The 17337-nt window shown below is 46.4% G+C and overlaps 5 protein-coding genes across 5 annotated transcripts; 4 read left to right on the forward strand and 1 right to left on the reverse strand.

Moving 5' to 3' along the window:
• Positions 1–2463: 2463 nt before the first annotated feature.
• Positions 2464–3844, forward strand: MCYG_02453 (conserved hypothetical protein; the record flags this gene model as incomplete). Its single annotated transcript, XM_002849473.1, has 2 exons — positions 2464–2838; positions 2914–3844. The coding sequence occupies 2 exons, from the start codon at positions 2582–2584 to the stop codon at positions 3842–3844; spliced, it is 1188 nt and encodes a 395-aa protein (XP_002849519.1).
• A 907-nt stretch (positions 3845–4751) lies between these two features.
• On the reverse strand, positions 4752–6572 carry MCYG_02454 (kynurenine 3-monooxygenase; the record flags this gene model as incomplete). Its single annotated transcript, XM_002849474.1, has 3 exons — positions 4752–5966; positions 6035–6252; positions 6470–6572. 3 exons carry the CDS (start codon positions 6570–6572, stop codon positions 4752–4754), a joined length of 1536 nt encoding a protein of 511 aa, XP_002849520.1.
• A 1808-nt stretch (positions 6573–8380) lies between these two features.
• Positions 8381–9127, forward strand: MCYG_02455 (succinate dehydrogenase cytochrome b560 subunit; the record flags this gene model as incomplete). Its single annotated transcript, XM_002849475.1, has 3 exons — positions 8381–8399; positions 8495–8600; positions 8659–9127. 3 exons carry the CDS (start codon positions 8381–8383, stop codon positions 9125–9127), a joined length of 594 nt encoding a protein of 197 aa, XP_002849521.1.
• Positions 9128–12145: 3018 nt separating this feature from the next.
• On the forward strand, positions 12146–13470 carry MCYG_02456 (methionine aminopeptidase 1; the record flags this gene model as incomplete). The annotated part of the gene is made up of 4 exons (XM_002849476.1): positions 12146–12283; positions 12358–12412; positions 12459–12769; positions 12823–13470. 4 exons carry the CDS (start codon positions 12146–12148, stop codon positions 13468–13470), a joined length of 1152 nt encoding a protein of 383 aa, XP_002849522.1.
• A 628-nt stretch (positions 13471–14098) lies between these two features.
• Positions 14099–16108, forward strand: MCYG_02457 (membrane transporter; the record flags this gene model as incomplete). Its single annotated transcript, XM_002849477.1, has 6 exons — positions 14099–14332; positions 14420–14677; positions 14739–14883; positions 14957–14975; positions 15036–15709; positions 15765–16108. The coding sequence occupies 6 exons, from the start codon at positions 14099–14101 to the stop codon at positions 16106–16108; spliced, it is 1674 nt and encodes a 557-aa protein (XP_002849523.1).
• Positions 16109–17337: the final 1229 nt, after the last annotated feature.

Genomic DNA, 17337 nt, shown 5'->3' on the forward strand with positions numbered 1-17337 from the left:
TGGCATTTCCCCTCTTTACTCCTAGCGAATCTTTCGTTTTTTTTTTTTTCACAATATTCATCTCGACAACTAAGCCACTTCCTGCATCCCTTGCTAACGATACCGTTCGTTCTCCCTGGCCCTCTAAAACGGTGGGAGGCTGTGATACCTACCATAGTCCCTTTGCTTCCCGTACTAGATTCGCGCGTTTGTCCAGTTCAACAGAACTTCGAGCACAGCCTCACAATTTAACTATCAGCAGCAACCCACAATGTGAAATCGATCGATCGAACGCTGGCGCAAAAATGTAATCGTCGTTGGAAGTTGATGGTCCACGTGACCAGTGAGCATTTTTGCTGGTTAAACCTCAAATCAAACATCTCCATGAACAACTCGATGTTGATATAAATAACCAGAAAAGTATCACATCCCTGCAGGCTTTCTTCATCCCACATTCTCATGAACAGGGAGAGCTGGTTCCCGGCAGTCAAATTCGAAAAAAGCCTAGGCCAACAAGATAGCCGTGGCCTGCAGCTCAGAGTGAGGCGAAAGAAGGACGTCCTGCAGGAAGGATTGGTATATATAAGTACATAGAGTACCGAGCAGGGGATGCGACTCAACTTGCCGGGGAAGTCGATCAACGGAGTAGGCTATCCTAGGAGTCAGGCTCTGGAAGCTGCAGGTCCTGCTCTCGTTGGGCTGGTGAAGAGTTTAGTTATCGGCCGAAGACTCGAAGAAGCTATCTGTCAAGAGAGGCCATAACTGAACGGAATAATGCATCCTGATGTGCCATCAATTGCCTCCGGACGACGTGAAAGAGGTGTCTGAAGCAGCGCGTACCCGTTGGGAGGTAAAGCTGGATGATACAAAAGTATCTTTACACCAAAAGGTTTGCGCCTGGGCAGTGAAACAACCAGCCGAAGAGAATCGACAAGCCATTCGTTAATATGTCTACGTAAACAGCCGGGCCGGTCTCTGCCACATTGAAGACCTGCAGGTTCCCAGATGTACCTTGATGGTCTTTAGCCTGGAATTCTAGCTCATGTGGTTGTCTATATTACATTTCTATATGATATTCAGGACCGGATCACGAACCTGGCCGACGGGAGTACGGAGTATGGAAGAATCAGAAATCCGCCTTAGAAAAGTTATTGTTACTATTACCAGCAGAGCTCAGCAGTAGCATCCATTCGCATCGTACCCAAAGCTGCTCGAGGGCGACTAACCGCCCGAAATATCCCCCCACAGTCAGGTGGAACCGTGATACGAGTCAACTGCACAACGTTGTTGGACCTTCCTCCTCGCACCAACTGCAGCTGTACAGGCCAGATTTCGTCTTTTTCACTGACAGGCCACTAGCAGAATGCCAACAGAGCAGGCATATCGCTTCAACGGGACCATGCAGTAGTTTAGTTTGGCTCTGCGCCGGCAACAAAAAAAATTGGGCCGCAACGCAACGCGAGTGATGTGGATGTGCGTCAATGCCCAACTTCCCCCCGATAAACAGCGTGCTAATTCTTGTGCGGATGAGCACCACCCTCGCAGATCCAGGGGTTTCATTGCCGTCCAGATCTAACATTGGTGGTCTATCGCCTATCTCCCTAACCCCATAATGGATACGGACCGAGAAGAGCCCAATCTCTATAGGCTGTGGGCTTGCGTCGCTCGATGCTTCACTGCATTCACAGATTATGTGCAACCTGGGTTGCGTGCAGGTAGGATTCGCCCGGCAGCCAACGGTTTTATGAGCATCCCTTGCTTTTCTCCATGTTTGAGTCTTGTCTCCAAGGGGCTAAACCTACCTAGCAAGGGACAGCTCAATGAGAAGGACGGGACTCTGCATTTACAAGCTATTTCACGGCGACCACTAGGAGTTTACATCTCCTGGTCCATAGGCCCAGAATACAGTGAATGAGAGAAACGGCTTTGCTGAACATGGCATTGGCTGTCAAGCAGGCTGACCCTCTCCGCCCACACTTTTTGATGCCCAAATACCGCTCCCTACAGCTCCCATTTGGCCATGTGATGCTGGTTTCCTTGTTCATTTGCATCCGCCTCCTCGATCGAAATTCAGTCATCGACTTTTCAAAACCAGATGGCGCATTCTCGTGGTGCGGGGCGTATTTTTTGAGTTTGGGTCGTGTCAACCTGCAAGGCCCTAATCCGGGATTTATAGGTTCATAATGCCCACGAAAAGAAAAATAGTGAGACGAAAGACGTGTACGTGGAGCCGTCTGCTCTCTCTCTCCGAGCTATACTCCTCATAGCTTTTCCCCCCAGCCCAAGCCGTGGGAAAACAATAATAACGATCCTTACCCTTCCTCTTACAGATAAAGGGATTAATTACTTTCATACCCGCTGCCTTACTACCCCCGATGGCTTTTCACGCCTCTTCCTGGCCCAACTCCGCGAATTAGCGGTGTAAACATTAAGATTCTATCTAGATTCGAGCCTTTTCTCTCCTGTGTTTCTTTTTTTTCCCTTTCTTTAGCTCGGTACAGGCGTTCGACAATCTATATAGAATTACTTCCCATTCCTTTTTATAGCCCTTGCATGGCTCGCCGGGTTTGGCGTGATACCGTTACTTGTGCCTCTCCAGAGAATGGCATATCCAGGAAGCATTCCTCTATCCCCAGGCAGCCTTAGGGAGAGCGATTCAATGTTCTATCCCCCAAGGAACAATGCGGCCACATTCCCTTTTCGAAGGTTAGTCCTGGAGCTCCCCATTGGAACAACCTGGCAACGAGCTTATCGGAATTCAAACTCATTCAATTCGAACAGTCCTAGTTTGTTAAACAGAGAGCGCGAAATCCCCTGTTACTCAGACCTACCATGGCCACCAGAGATACGAAACGCAAGGTACGGACCAAAAATTATATGAACTGGCATCATACAATGAGTGTAACTAAATGTCGGGATTATTAATGGAGCTAGAATTTCACCACCATGGGACATTTCACCCCGAGAGCATGGAGAGTTATCCTCTCCAGAGAGGCAGCAGCCCGGGCCTGGTAGGCCGCTCGATGTGTTTTCGGCTCGAGGTATGGTCACCACTCCACCTTCGACATACGATCGATACTCCACTATCCACCCGCCAATGGCCCTGGAACCAATTGGCGAGCTGCCCCGACAAAGCTCTAGTAACGGTTCGAAAGATCCGTTCATGTCTTATCATAATTCCAGGTTATCTGACCCTGGAATGCCCCTTTCTTTGGAGTCTGATCATTCTATGGGGCGTATGAAGAAGATGAACAATCAGGAACATGTGGACTCCATCCCAAGATTCCATTTGAGGCGAAAGCCCGGAAACAGAGATGAGTTTGACGGACCTACACAGCTGCTCAGGATGCCAAGCCCAGGCCCAGCAGCCACCGAAATCCCGGAGAAGGACCTGCCACATCTTCCTACTTCATTGAATGTACAAGAGCAAGTGAAAATTTTGTGTGATATCAACGACCGCCTATCCCGGTGCGCCTTTGACTTTGTTGCCAAATACCAGTTCCCAATCCCTCTGGAACCTGAGAAGTCAGAAGTAAGAACCCCAGAAGACCGTGAATGGACCGAATGGGTCCACTTGCTTAGAAGACTTGCGACAAAACGCCGTATTCCTGCGCGCGTTTTATATGATGGCCAAATAAAGCAGTTCATCACTGTGCTCGAAAACTCCCTGGAAATGCGCCATACAGCAAAGAACCAGTCGCGCCCACTGAGGGATGATCGAAATATTTTACAACTTATATCCGCCGGAACACAGGTCGCTAAAATACTCAAGGACGCCCCTGCGATGGAATATTTTGATTTCTTGTATTCCCGAACAGAAAGGCAAATCCATGAGCGACGGAATCATACTCCTAGTTTCTTTTAAATGGGTACGCGGCTGGTCGTATGCTATACGAAGTCACTTTTCCCTACTCGTTATGACAGTTAATTACCCATTTTTTTTCCATGAAGTATCGGTTTCATGAAAGCCATCCATTGCCCGTTGTAAGGCAAGATTTTCCCGAACTATCAGCTTTTTTTTTCTCATTTCTTTCTCGAATGTTATTGCAATCGATGGGAAATTTCACCACACTGGGAGTTCAAATCATTTCATACCATCTAGGAGCCGGAAATGGACGTTTTACCGTTTTCTTCCTGGAAGCCGTTTTCGGGGATTACCCAATGGCCCCGATCCTACCACACATCTGGGTATCCCTATCATTTATCCCCTGTCTTTCTCATCTCATTCACTTGCCACTTGTTTTATTTCTGGGAGTAATTGGGGATGGACACTTATATGTGCATATATATACCAAAGCTTTTGTTCCTTTCCTCCTCGTCCTACCCCAAATAATGACTTTTGATTGAACTTTTGTTGCCTAGCATGAATGCTTCTGGCGTTAGATATTTTTACCGAACAGCGAATGGTGTTGCATTCACAGCGTTCTTTAAGTACACGGATTACATTTGACATTGACTGCCATTAGCATTTAATCTGCTCATTCACTTCTCTTTTTTATAGTGCGGCTGGTGGAATATGCATCTGTGTTGTTTGGCTGTTTAGCTGTTTAGCTGGGCGTTACCACGTGGCCCAATGGCATGTTTAACCACGGGTAAGGGCCATGAGAAATGGAGTATATCATCAGATTTTGGGGGTTAGATATGTTGTAAACTAGATCTCTCTATATAACGTGGCTGTTAAATTCGATTCTCCACAAAAAGAAAGTTGTACAATGTGTATATATCGAAGAATCATCTGGGGGCGCAAAATAACCAAGACTATGTTTCATTTTTCATACATGTTCTGTTCCTCTGGCAATTCGAGTTGCTGTATGCATCATTTCGATAATAATGTCTCTAGACCATCGCCACTTCCATAACCCAATCGTAGCGAGGCCAATAGAGGAGACAAAGGTGGTTAATACTGCCCTCGTGAGTACTTTTGTTTGCCTTTTCGTAGCCTTCTCCACTTCTGAATAGCGCGCGTTGCTGAAACTAACACGAGCGTATTGGGTAGACCAACCAAGTCCAGGGAAATACTTATAGAGAGCCTCTTCAAGGGCTTTCCGCATCCGGTATAGCGGTGACTTCACACCTGCCCTCATTTCGATGAAATTGTTTCTAGAGAGGCGATTGATGGCATGGGTATCTGGAACTCGCTGGCGGGTATATGCATCCAGGGCAGCTGCACGAAGGCTCTCTATTCGTTGTGGATCACCCTTATTGGACTCAGAATACACTCCGTGATTGTCCAGGATTTCAAAAAGAACCCTAACGTCCTCAAGGCCCGCGTTAAGCCCCTGACCATAGAACGGAACAACGGCATGAGCAGCATCACCAGCTATAACAGCGCTGGAACCAAAATGATGGGGAGAAGATTTGAGGCTGATTAAGGGGAGGTGAGGGTTGGTGTTGAACTGTTCGATAAGGTCCTCTGGCGGAATCAACTCGGGAGAGACACCGGGGAAATGAGTCTGAAAGAACTCAAGTAGGATATTGGGATCGCTTTCCAGAGCTGCATAATGCTCAGAGGGGGCGAAAAGCGTGCAAACAAAGGTCTTATTAAGGGATGGGAGCGCAATGAACATAAAGTCGCCTCCGGGCCAGATGTGCAGATGGTTTGGAGAAATCTTAAATTCGTTATCCTTGGAGGGCCCAATGCAGAATTCACACCATAGACAGTCAATATATTCTTGCTGGTAGTCCATACGGGCATATTTCATGAGGTGGTACCTCGTAGCCGAGTGGGCACCATCAGCCCCTATTAGAAAGTCGAATGATACCTCTAGCTCTGGAGAACGGGTAACGTTGATGGATTTGCTATCATCACCAGAGGTGGACCTAAAGCCAGGGCTGTCACTGGGGTTCTTTTGTTCAAACCAGGCCTTTTTGTTCTTGAAATCGGCACCCGTAAGCTTATGGTTAAAAAATAGCTTGACGTTTGGTTCCTTCTCCAGCTCATTAAGTAGGGATGTGTTGAGTTTCCCGCGGTCAGTTGAATTAATGTACTAGAAAGGGGAAAGAGTGAGCTGATAGTTTCAAAACATGTAAGGTATATGTATGCATGTTAACTAACCCTCCCATGCACGTCATAATCCTGGGAAGCCTCCCATAGGGCTCCCGTGGGACTACGTCCGTGGATCATGCGGCCAGTCATTGGAATTGCTTCACTCAAGACATTATCAATGAACCCTGGGCGGTTGGCGGATCTCATCGCGGTCAAGCCACGTTCAGAAATAGCAAGATTGATAGACTTTGTGAAATTTAACGGGATGGTCGAAGCATCCCGCGGATCTAATCATTGTGGAAATAAATTAACAATCATTGATGGATCAAAGAGGACTGAAGACATATATTTTGCAATTGAGCATTAAACAACAAATGCAAAGGGGAAACCGATAAACTGATAGGTGTCAAGTCAAAATCACCTATTCTGAAACCGTGGAATGTATTCAGATATACTCATGCCATATAAACGATGGCAGTATATGACGATTTGCAAAACACGTACCTCCTCTGAGTTCGTAGAGCTCAACGCTATCACCTCGCATAGCAGCGTAAAGAGCAGCCAGCGAGCCAACAGGGCCTGCGCCCACAATCACTACCTTCTGCATGTTGCGACTGTGTTTCCGCACTCCTTGCTCCAGAATGGGTTGGTCGAGTCGATAGGAGATTTTTGGAGGATTTTGCATCAAAAAGGTTGCGACTCTGGGGAATTGACTAGCAACCCCGAAAAGTATTATGTAATTCCCTTAATTTCGCTGATAAGCGGAGCATTTCGCCCACAATCTCACGGAACATTTCGCTTTGGCGGTTTAACGGTTTAACGGAAGTTGAAACGCAGGTCTTGTTTGTATCCCAATGTTACATGACAAAATGACAACGCCTCGGGTGTATGCATATGTAACCGGAGGACTGTGTTAGTATATGAACTGGTGGTGCCTAGTACATACTCTAGACTCAATTAGCATTCCCCATTCGAATGATCCAAAATCCGTACCAACTCCGAGGTGCTACACCTAGCTGGTTATGCGAAGAGGCCTGTCTGATGCAGCATTCTACGCATGGCTAACCTGCAGGTTTTATACCAAGTCGGAAACAAAAACGGAGAGACTAGGCGACATACCTACTGTTGCATCTTCTGGCGGCAATACATAGTCAAAAACACCGTATAGAAAGGCCTAGGAGTTGAGTTGGATGACGGACTGATGTCATGATGTGGCTGGCCACCCTCTCTATCAGATATAATCATACGATCCACCGCTGATCTGATGCAAGTCCGGGATTCGTGCTTCTTGCCCGTTTCAAACCCAAACACCTCCCCTGTCTCCAGAAGTAAGGTAAATTCTGAAACATGTTCTTTTCAAGCAACTTGCTGTCCATAAAGCCGTTATCATGTCGCAAGACGGGATCGATACTTGGACGGTTCAACCAGCAGGATTTGATCACAGCCAGATATCCGCAGAGGGTGCGGTCGTAGGTAGGATGGGTGGTCCACATCCAATCCGAATAGACGGAATATTAGTCTGCTCGATCTGGATCTGTTTCGTGACGCAGAAACAGCATGAAGATGGTTCTTTTGAAGATTGTGGGCATTAACAGGAATGATTAGAGACGAGAGCAGCGTTTTTCCCCTAACAGTTGTGGCGGGAGCTCTAGTACCTGACTATATCGATACATTCTCCTCGTAATTTTCTTTTGTTGCTGTTTCGACGCAGCTGTACAAGGTGAACGGCACACTGTCGAGGAGGCTGGATGTGCAGGCGACCCTCTATACACCATCCAGTTGCTCTCTTACCCTCCGAGAAGCAAATTATGTTCCTTGCGACTAGGCAAAAGCTCACATCGCAGAGTCGAGCCAGAATCCTTCAACAGCGCCTGATTGGACGTTGGGGCTTACATAACCACTAGTAACAGAAGATTAACAGCTAACCGTCTTTAGTTAGTGTCTGTCCTGGAATTTCGATGGAAGCGGCTAGCGCCGTAACAAAGTTACTAGACGAAATGTTAACCGCCATCTTATAAAGCGTGGAAGGTGAAGATATTCGGGCTGATGTATGTCGATCCATGAGATACGGCTTACTCCGTACCTGTGATGATAATACGTGTGATGGTAGGCCACATATACATTCAGCCAAAAAATCATACGGCGTATATATATGCTATATGTCTTGTTCCATACCCGAAAATGAATTTTCCGGCATAATTCCGGATAAAGAGGATCTACTGCCCTGTAGTAACGGGATAACCCTCGGAATCTCCGAGGTATTGACGGAATACTTGTTTTGCATAGTACTCTGTATAGTCATAATGTTGGGAAAAAAAGATACCTGTGTTGACACAACCAGAGATTTCTCTTCGAATTACATCGCTACATTACTGTTCGGCACTGGTCTTGCTCGTGCATTCGTTACTTTTAAAAATGCCATTTCTTGCCCGCGGTATGATGACTCTCCCAGCTATAACTACTTCTCTGTGTTGTAAAAACTATAAGCGCCGTGTAACTACGTGATGGTTGATTGCTAACACTTACCAGCGTCCTTGTCGGCAGTGTCCAGATTCTCGAGGCTTACTCCAATGAAAAATATACTTGCGCTGCGATCCCCCGGCACAAAGCTTAGCATCGCCCAAAGGCATATTCAGTATGTCACCGCATTTCTAATCCTGCTCCTATACAGGGCTATTCGTAACATCCTACAGCCAAACCTCTCATGCACCAGCTACAAGCAAACGTCAGCTTCAACGCATAACTAAAGCAGATGGCAATCGAATTCTTGCTGCCCAGCGCCTAAAACGCCCTCTTTCTCCGCATTTGGCTATTTATAAATGGCAAGTGACGTCGGTTAACTCGTCACTCCAGCGGATCACCGGTGTTGTTCTATCCGGTGGTCTCTACCTTTTTGGTATATCTTACCTAGCATCTTCATACTTTGGCTGGGGTCTATCGTCAGAGTCCCTATCTGCTGCTATGGCTAGTTTGCCATGGTCTGGGAAGGCTGCGGTGAAATTTGTCATTGCTTGGCCTTTGATGTTTCATACATTTAATAATCTAAGGCACCTGGCTTGGGACATGGGGAAAGGGTTTGCAATGAAGACAGTATGCCAAACTGGCTACCTGTCGGCAGGAATGTCAATTATTGTGGCCGCAGGAGTGGCTCTTTGGTATTAACGTCAATGGAAGAAGTAGAGCACATTAAGAGATAACAGAAACAAAAAATACAATTGTTCAATATTAGAGCATATTATTAGGCAAGTTGAGTGATGCATCTCTCCGCCATTAACTAGTTCTTCCTGCCTTTTGTGGCTGCATACGTTCGCATCGGTAGAAATACCACATTTTTCTACTCCCTGCCGAACCCGAGGCCGGATTCACTCATATCTTCTGATATATGGATACAACATGCGCAGTCGTGTGTACAACAAGTCTGCACAGGTCAACCCCATATCTATAGAGTTGTCCGAACTATAATCAGAGTTTGAAGGTTAAGCTTATGGAGTAATTATTTTTAAACAAACTTTAACGTGGATCGCAGCTATCCATTACAAAATAATTGTAGCCCCATCTAAGGATACTCTGCTACTACTTGTTCGGATGGGATAGGAGATAATTGGAGGATATGATTGGTAAGAAAATGACTCTGTACTTGGTAAGTCTCAACGGCCTATTGAATATTCAAACTCATGTTTGGCCATGTTTGATCGTATTATCAGTGATCACTGCGGGTATAGAAAACAGGCGACATTTAGTACCTGGTTTATATATGTGTGGCAATCGAGAGCGGAAACCGACAACTACATCCGAGCCTTTGGCCCGTCACTGACATGATAACTAGACATGGTTGATGTTACTGGTAGCCCTCCTCTAACTGGGCCATTTGGCCGATCCCCAGGTTTGGAACCTAGCTAGTTAGCCTTAGCTAAATAGGGTCTATTGACTATACAATCCCAATCAGTAAAAACGTCAATCTGCCTATGGAGTTTGTGTTCTTGTCACTTGTGGGGGGTCTATCAAAATGTTGACCATTATATCCGGCACGTTCTCCGAGGACTGCGCAACAGACGCCCAAGCCGGATTTTGCCGCTTCCACTAGTTATATGATATTCCACTGCTTTCCCTTCCTGAATTGTTTCAGCCTCAGATAACGCACAGGAACATCGCACGTAAGCCTCGGTATTCGTGTCCCCTGCGTGCATACGGCGTACGGGAATTTCGGAGGCCAGTTGTAAAACTCGTTGAAACATGTTGCAGGAAAGGCTATGGGTCATCGGAAATGAGTCTTCTATCAAACTATTTACCAGCTCAACACAGGTTGTGGCAGTCGCCTGCCACAGCTAAGCACCTTTGAGTGGGAGAGTTATCCGATAGGCGCGTGTCGGATAGAAGCACAAGAGCCATTTCAGTAATAAATTTCTGAAATAGAATAATGAGTCAGATTTCACTTTGGCAGCGAACGGAGCATGGAGCGCAAGAAGGAGCCGATGAGTCAGGATGTGAAAAACTGTATCTGTTGAGGGTGCTGAAATATATGGTTGGATAGTGGCTGTGTGGGGACGAATGGCGGCAGCTAATTTGGAGCGTAATTGCATAGTGTCTTGAGAATTCTGGCTAGGCATCAAGGCGTTGAGTAATCAAATAAGCTTGAGCCGTATGTGTACCATCTTCGTCAGCATGACCTGGATGGTGGTTTGGGTAAATCCTCCATTAGGATCTATAGAGGCGCAGTCGTCTTCATGCCTTCCTATCTGGGAGTCGTTAAGATTCGATGGTAGCCGGTAGTCAAAGTCCTCATTAGAAATTGGAGCGGGCATGCCATAATCAAGACTCAGTTGGATTGAAAATCTCCCATACTGTGGCTCATAATCTTTTCCTCATCTCCGCCTCAAGCACATGCATTCCGGGGAAAGTATCATGAGGGCCTTTGTGCAGCCCAAAGCTAATTGCAGTTCGACGTGGGAATTCTGCCGATATCCAGACTTATTCCGATGCCTTTACACCTTTTTGGCGCGCCAATGACAAAAGGCAGAACACTTGAAGCATGATATTTCGAATTTATGATAGAGCCATCCCTAAGAGCAGTATACCAACTAAGACGCAAGCGAGCGTAATGTGTTTGACTTCGAGTGAATTTCCGGTTCTTCTTCTAACCGCTACGATGAGTAGTAACTTTTGCAAAATGATATCGCCTGAATCCAATGGATTATTCCAATACATCCACATTCTTGTTAGAACGTTGGAATATGAAGAATTCTGATTACAGGCTCGAATGTGTGGATATATGAGCCGGTCACAGATTGCCTTGGGGCCATTTCGTCCGAAGGACATGTTCCAGCGGAGCCATGCGTCTCTCAGTTGAGGGTCTGGCTTTAACCTCCTTTGAGGACTGCCTGCACTTGATAATCAGTGGCATATTCACCAGATAGGGTCATGGAACAGGAATTCCATTCTACCAAGCTGTGTACGTTAGCTGTAGTCAAGTTCAAGGTTTTCAGGGGAAATTCAAAACCTGCCTCAGTTTAAGTGTGATTTGTGTTGAATTCAAGGACTGACATTATAGAAACACTGTGCCAGGTGCTTCTGAGAGATTCTAATGGGTTGCTACTAGTTGAAGCATGAAGTGAGGATGACTGAATATAGGCAGGGTATCATTTCCATTGCTCGGCGGCATGGTTGCCGCATGCTAGGATGCACCACAAGTTCCTGGCAAATCTTTCCCATAAATGTTGGCTTGCGAATCGACTAGTTACTCGGGGGTACTACTTGGAGGACCTCAAAGGGACGCCAACTCATGGGATTTGGGCCGCTAAAGCGGTCTGTATTTGTGCTCGTCAAGGCCCGTTGAAGAACAGGCAAGGGACTTTGGTTCAGTACGCGCATGCCCGCGACACCTGAGTACATTAACTAGCTGAATGGAAGATTGCGGTCACACTTGACCTTTCGTCGCCGATGCTTCATATTGATTATTTGTGTAGTTACTTTGGCCTATTAACATGCTTCGTCGCTTAGTAACTGACGAGGGAAAAAGTTTAGTCAGTTACAGATCGCGGACTTTTGACAGCTCACGACTTGATAACCATAACGAATTCGCCTTCCAAAGGGCGCGAGGCTTTCATTTTTGGTTGAAGGTATTATATATCCCGAGAAGGAAACTAATTCTGGAACCAAATAATCTTTTTTGTATCAACAACTATGAGTGCGCCCGACAACAAGCATTGTTGTAGTGGGGTGGATTGCAGCCAGGCAGCAGGCAGCCTACGATGTCCAGCATGCCTTAAAATTGGAGTCGAAAGCTATTTCTGCTCTCAAGACTGCTTTAAGCGTAGCTGGGTACGCTTCCGCACTGTCTCACAAGGTGCTGAGACCGGCTCTTCTAAAATTGGGCACTGCTGATATTTTTGCAGGGAGAACATAAAGCAATCCATAAATCCAAAGGCAAGAAAGTATCTCGAATACGTGGTTATACAGAAATCGAACTTGAGTTTGGCTAATATTAAATCTATAGAAACCTTTAACCCATTCCCGACGTTCCAGTTTACCGGTACCTTACGACCTGTGTACCCCCTTTCGCCCAAGAACCCGGTTCCAAGTTCTATCCAGCACCCTGACTATGCGGTTGATGGCGTTCCGCGATCCGAACAAAAAATATATGGGCGACATAATATCAAGATCCTCAACCAGGAAGAAATAGATGGAATGAGAAAGGTGTGTCGGTTATCAAGAGAGGTCCTAGACATCGCTGCTCGGGAGATTCGACCTGGCGTCACCACCGACCACATCGACAAAGTCGTACATCAAGCCTGTCTAGAAAGAGAAGTGAGCAGCAATACTTCCCTAAGATCTATATTCAGTTTGTCTAACTTATTCAGGCATATCCCTCCCCTCTCAACTATGTGAATTTCCCCAAGTCTGTCTGCACATCTGTCAACGAAGTTATCTGTCACGGCATCCCCGATCAACGGCCCCTGGAAGATGGCGACATTGTGAACATCGACATCTCACTTTATCACGGAGGATTTCACGGCGACCTTAACGAAACGTATTACGTTGGTGACAAAGCTATGGCAGACCCCGATGCGGTTCGAGTGGTAGAAACTTCTAGAGAATGCCTGGATAAAGCGATTGAAATTGTTAAGCCAGGAACATTATTCCGAGAATTTGGGAATGTTATTGAGAAACATGCCAAGAGTAGAGATTGCAGCGTTGTGAGAAGTTATTGCGGACATGGAATCAACCAGCTATTCCACACTACTCCTAGCATCCCACATTACGCTAAAAGCAAAACTGTTGGGTCTGCCAAAGCTGGAATGTGCTTCACAATCGAGCCGATGATCAACCTCGGGAGCTATAGGGACAAGACATGGCCGGACAACTGGACAAGCGTCACGGCAGATGGAAAGAGATCAGCTCAGTTTGAACATACGCTTCTGGTGACAGAAGATGGTGTTGATATCCTTACTGCAAGGCTTCCAGATTCTCCAGGAGGCCCGATCCCAATGCCGGCCACTGCGTCATAGGGCGTAACTAGTTGCGCAAGAAAGGACTCAGCCTAGAGGAGATAAAGTTAATGTGCCCCGCGGGCGGTAGCGACTATACCGTTTTGAGTATTTTTTGAGCAATATAGTAGCGAATCCCTTCAATATTATCTCCTTTTCAAGTCTGAAATATATCCTCCCTCCAATCCTAAGAAAAATGCTCGCGCGCCTGTTCTTTTTGGCTGCCATTTAGGGTAAGTGGCACGTGTCATCGGCTATTTAGCCGCGAAAATTTTCTTAGCACACTCTATTTTCACGTGACATATCTAGCCGTTAAGCCGCCCACTTTAAAATAACGGCGAGAGTCGACTTAGTTACACCTTATAGCTTAAAGAGAGCAGCTGGTGAATAGCAGCTGAATACATACACGATATCGTGACTTGTTGCTCCCTCCGCCTTCCAATTGGTTTTCACAATACGAGACACTGAAAAAGAAGTGATGCGGGGCTTGCGGCGGCCCCACTTTTGCTTACCGAGCAGCTTTGATGCTTAGCACCGACTATTTAAAGCGCCCTCGAGGCGCCAACCCCAGGGCGCTTCAGGAACATTTGAACGAAACGCTCTCTGGCTTTTACATTGGAGAGTCAGGATTTTGCCGGGTTTTGTCACAATGAGAACGTCACGTCTTGCTGACGATGTTACTCGCGCACCGGCAACTGAGACATCTCCCCTGCTGGCTACTCAGGCGGTGAATGACTCACTAAACGGTCCGTCGGTTGGAATAGCAAAGAGCATTGGGCAGCGAAAGCCAGACGAAGAAACAGCAGGAGGCAATGGAATTGACGACGCTAGAATTGCCCAGTTTAAGGGTGAGCCGGAGTTGCAAAAGCGGCTGAAGTACATCGTACCGGCAATCACCATTGGGGTAAGCCGAGAGAATGCGCCCTCCTCCCATATTATTTCCACGCCAATTAATGAACCATGTCTTTAGGTCTTCCTCTCATCTGCTGATCAAACCATCATCGTTGCGAGTTATGGCAAAATCGGCAGTGATCTCAATGCCCTCAACTTGACCAGCTGGGTTGCTACGTCGTACTTTTTATCGCTGACCGCTTTTCAACCGTTATACGGCCGCCTTAGCGATATATTTGGGAGGAAGGGATGCCTACTGTTTGGATACGTAATATTTGGCACCGGATGTGTCCTGTGTGGATTGGCCCAGGATATAAAGCAACTGATTGCCGCACGGGTATGTCACCTCTATGAGATGGTTCGATCGTTACGAAGGCTAATTCCCTCTGGTGAAATAGGTATTTCAAGGCATTGGAGGAGGTGGCCTATCGACCGTCGTTAGCATAATTATGAGTGACATTGTTCCATTGAGGGATCGTGGTGTCTGGCAAGGGGTCATTAACATCGTCTGGTCTGCTGGGTCCGGGCTTGGAGCACCTCTTGGTAAGCAACGACATAATGGAACAACTTGGATGTCCAGGTTATTGATATTTGTATAAAGGCGGTTTCCTGGCAGATACTATTGGATGGCGCTGGTAGGTGCATTGTCCTGATATGCTTGGTCCAAGCTTTCTGTTGGCTAATTATTACTTTAGGGCCTTCCTCGCCCAAGGGCCTTGCTGTTTACTTGCGTTTGTCGTCGTAGGGCTTACATTAAAGATGCCAGCAACCGACCAGTCAAACTGGCGAGAAAAGTTAAAGCGAGTCGACTTCCTTGGAGCATTTGTTCTCGTTGTTGCAGTCTTTGGACTCATCCTTGGCCTAGACCGAGGTGGTAACGTTTCTTGGACCATGCCTTTGACTATTATATCGCTCGCTGTGTCCGCGGTGGCATTCGTTCTTTTCATGATAGTTGAAGCTCGATTCGCTGTCGCCCCATTCGCTCCCCTGCACATCACATTCGGCCGAGACTTGGTTGCATGCTACCTAACCAACTTTTTCAGTTTCGGCGGATGGCTTGCGGCAATCTTCTATATCCCGTTATTCTTTCAGGCCAGTGATGGCAGCTCTGCTGCAGATGCTGGAATTAAACTCCTGCCTTCTATTCTTCTGGGAGTATCCGGCTCGTTATTCGGGGGGTGGCTGATGAAGAGGACCGGCAAGTACTATTGGATTACTGTTGCATCATATGCCTTGTTGGTTGCTGGCCTTTTAATGATCGTGTTATGCTCCGGAGTGGTTGTCAAGAGCACTCCACTGATAATAATTGGAATGACCATGTGCGCTTTTGGAAACGGCATTGGAGTTACCACGACACTGATTGCATTAAGTATATACCATCTCCGTGTTAATCTCTACTTGACATACAGTGCTGACAGATCCAGTTGCAAATGCATCTCCTGAGGACCAAGCCGTCGCAACAGCTTGCTCATATCTATTCCGATCTCTAGGGTCAGTCATCACGATCTCGCTATCCGCCAGTATTGTTCAGCAGTTCCTTAGGAGCTCCTTGCGGTCTGCACTAAAAGGCAACAAAAATATCGATGATATTGTGGATGGGGTTAGGCAAAGCCTTGATTATATCAACCATCTTGAGCCACATATTAGAGAAGTGGTCAGAGATTGTTACGGCCGTTCTACATCCACGGCCTTTGGATTTATGACCATCCTCGTTTTCCTCGCATTTGTTAGCGCCATTTTCATCCGAGAGCAAAAGTTGAGCGCATAGATAATCGTCAACCGCATAAGTAAAAAGGATCAAAAGGTAAGAGGGGGATTTCAACTTTTTCTGGTAGACTTTGACTTCATGTTTAAACTAGATCGAACATAGCTCATTTTTGGTAACTTGATCACCAGCCACAATTGAAAAAGAGAAAAAAGAATATTTGCATATCCATCATCGTGGCAGCAAGGTGTCCTTGCAACGGTTTTCCCACTAGATGCACCTCGTTTATAATTTAATCCTGCAGCATACATATTTAGTATATCTTTGATGGATATTATTAATAAAATGTCTATTAAGGCCGTCCTCACTTATTCAAATAGAGACACGGGAAACATACTCGTCAAACTGATTGCTCAAACAGAGCCAGCCTTGTTAAAATCTCCAGGATCGCCAGTTGGAGATAGCCATCGGGCTTCTAACCGCTTAATATAGGAGGACATCTATCGGCTGGTCCAACCGGCCTCGCTCAGTATCCTTTTTTGATCCTTATTGTGGGTTTGTTAATAACTTAAACTAGTCTCTGGGTTCAAAAGCTTTCCAAGATATCGCATTTTCCCTATTTGGAATGCTTAATATGAACCTCTTTGGCAAGGAACGACGATATGTGGATGCTCTGCTCCATCATACTAGTTAATATACCATGTATTAAGTGGCTCAATATGACTATATCTCTGCAAGCTTAAGACCCTGAATCCCACGAGTATCGGGGATTTTCTATCGCATGTTAGTGCATATTCGGATCTCTACCAACAACCTCTCTACAGAGAGTACGCGCCCTTGTAATATTAGTCGATCAGTATCTAGGGCGACTCACCTCCCCTAGTTCAGGCTGTCAAAGCATGTTATATCCCGTGCGTATTACATCTCTCAATCTCTCTCCCATTTCTAGCGCTTCTGGCCAGTGATCCAGCAACCCCCCGGAATAGCTCTTAAAAGGAGCCGCCCACATGGACCGTCCTCTTTTGACCGCTTTTACCTTGGCATCCTTCTTGATGTGCGATCCTTCACTCATATGTTCATGGGTTTGATAACTATTCTCGGCTGGCATAATCTGGGGCCGCTGGCACATGGTGTCTTAGTACGCTTCCCCGAAAAGAGATAAGAAAAAGGAAACTTTCAGCATTTGCTCACCCAGTAGCTATTTTTGAGCGTTTCATCTAGTATCCGAAGCAGCCGCTGCCTTCTTTCGGATGCAGGATCACCACTAGCTAGGGACGTAATTAATAGACCTT

This window comes from Microsporum canis, genomic scaffold, assembly GCF_000151145.1.
Source record: "Microsporum canis CBS 113480 supercont1.2 genomic scaffold, whole genome shotgun sequence".
Classification (NCBI taxonomy): Eukaryota; Fungi; Ascomycota; class Eurotiomycetes; order Onygenales; family Arthrodermataceae; genus Microsporum; species Microsporum canis.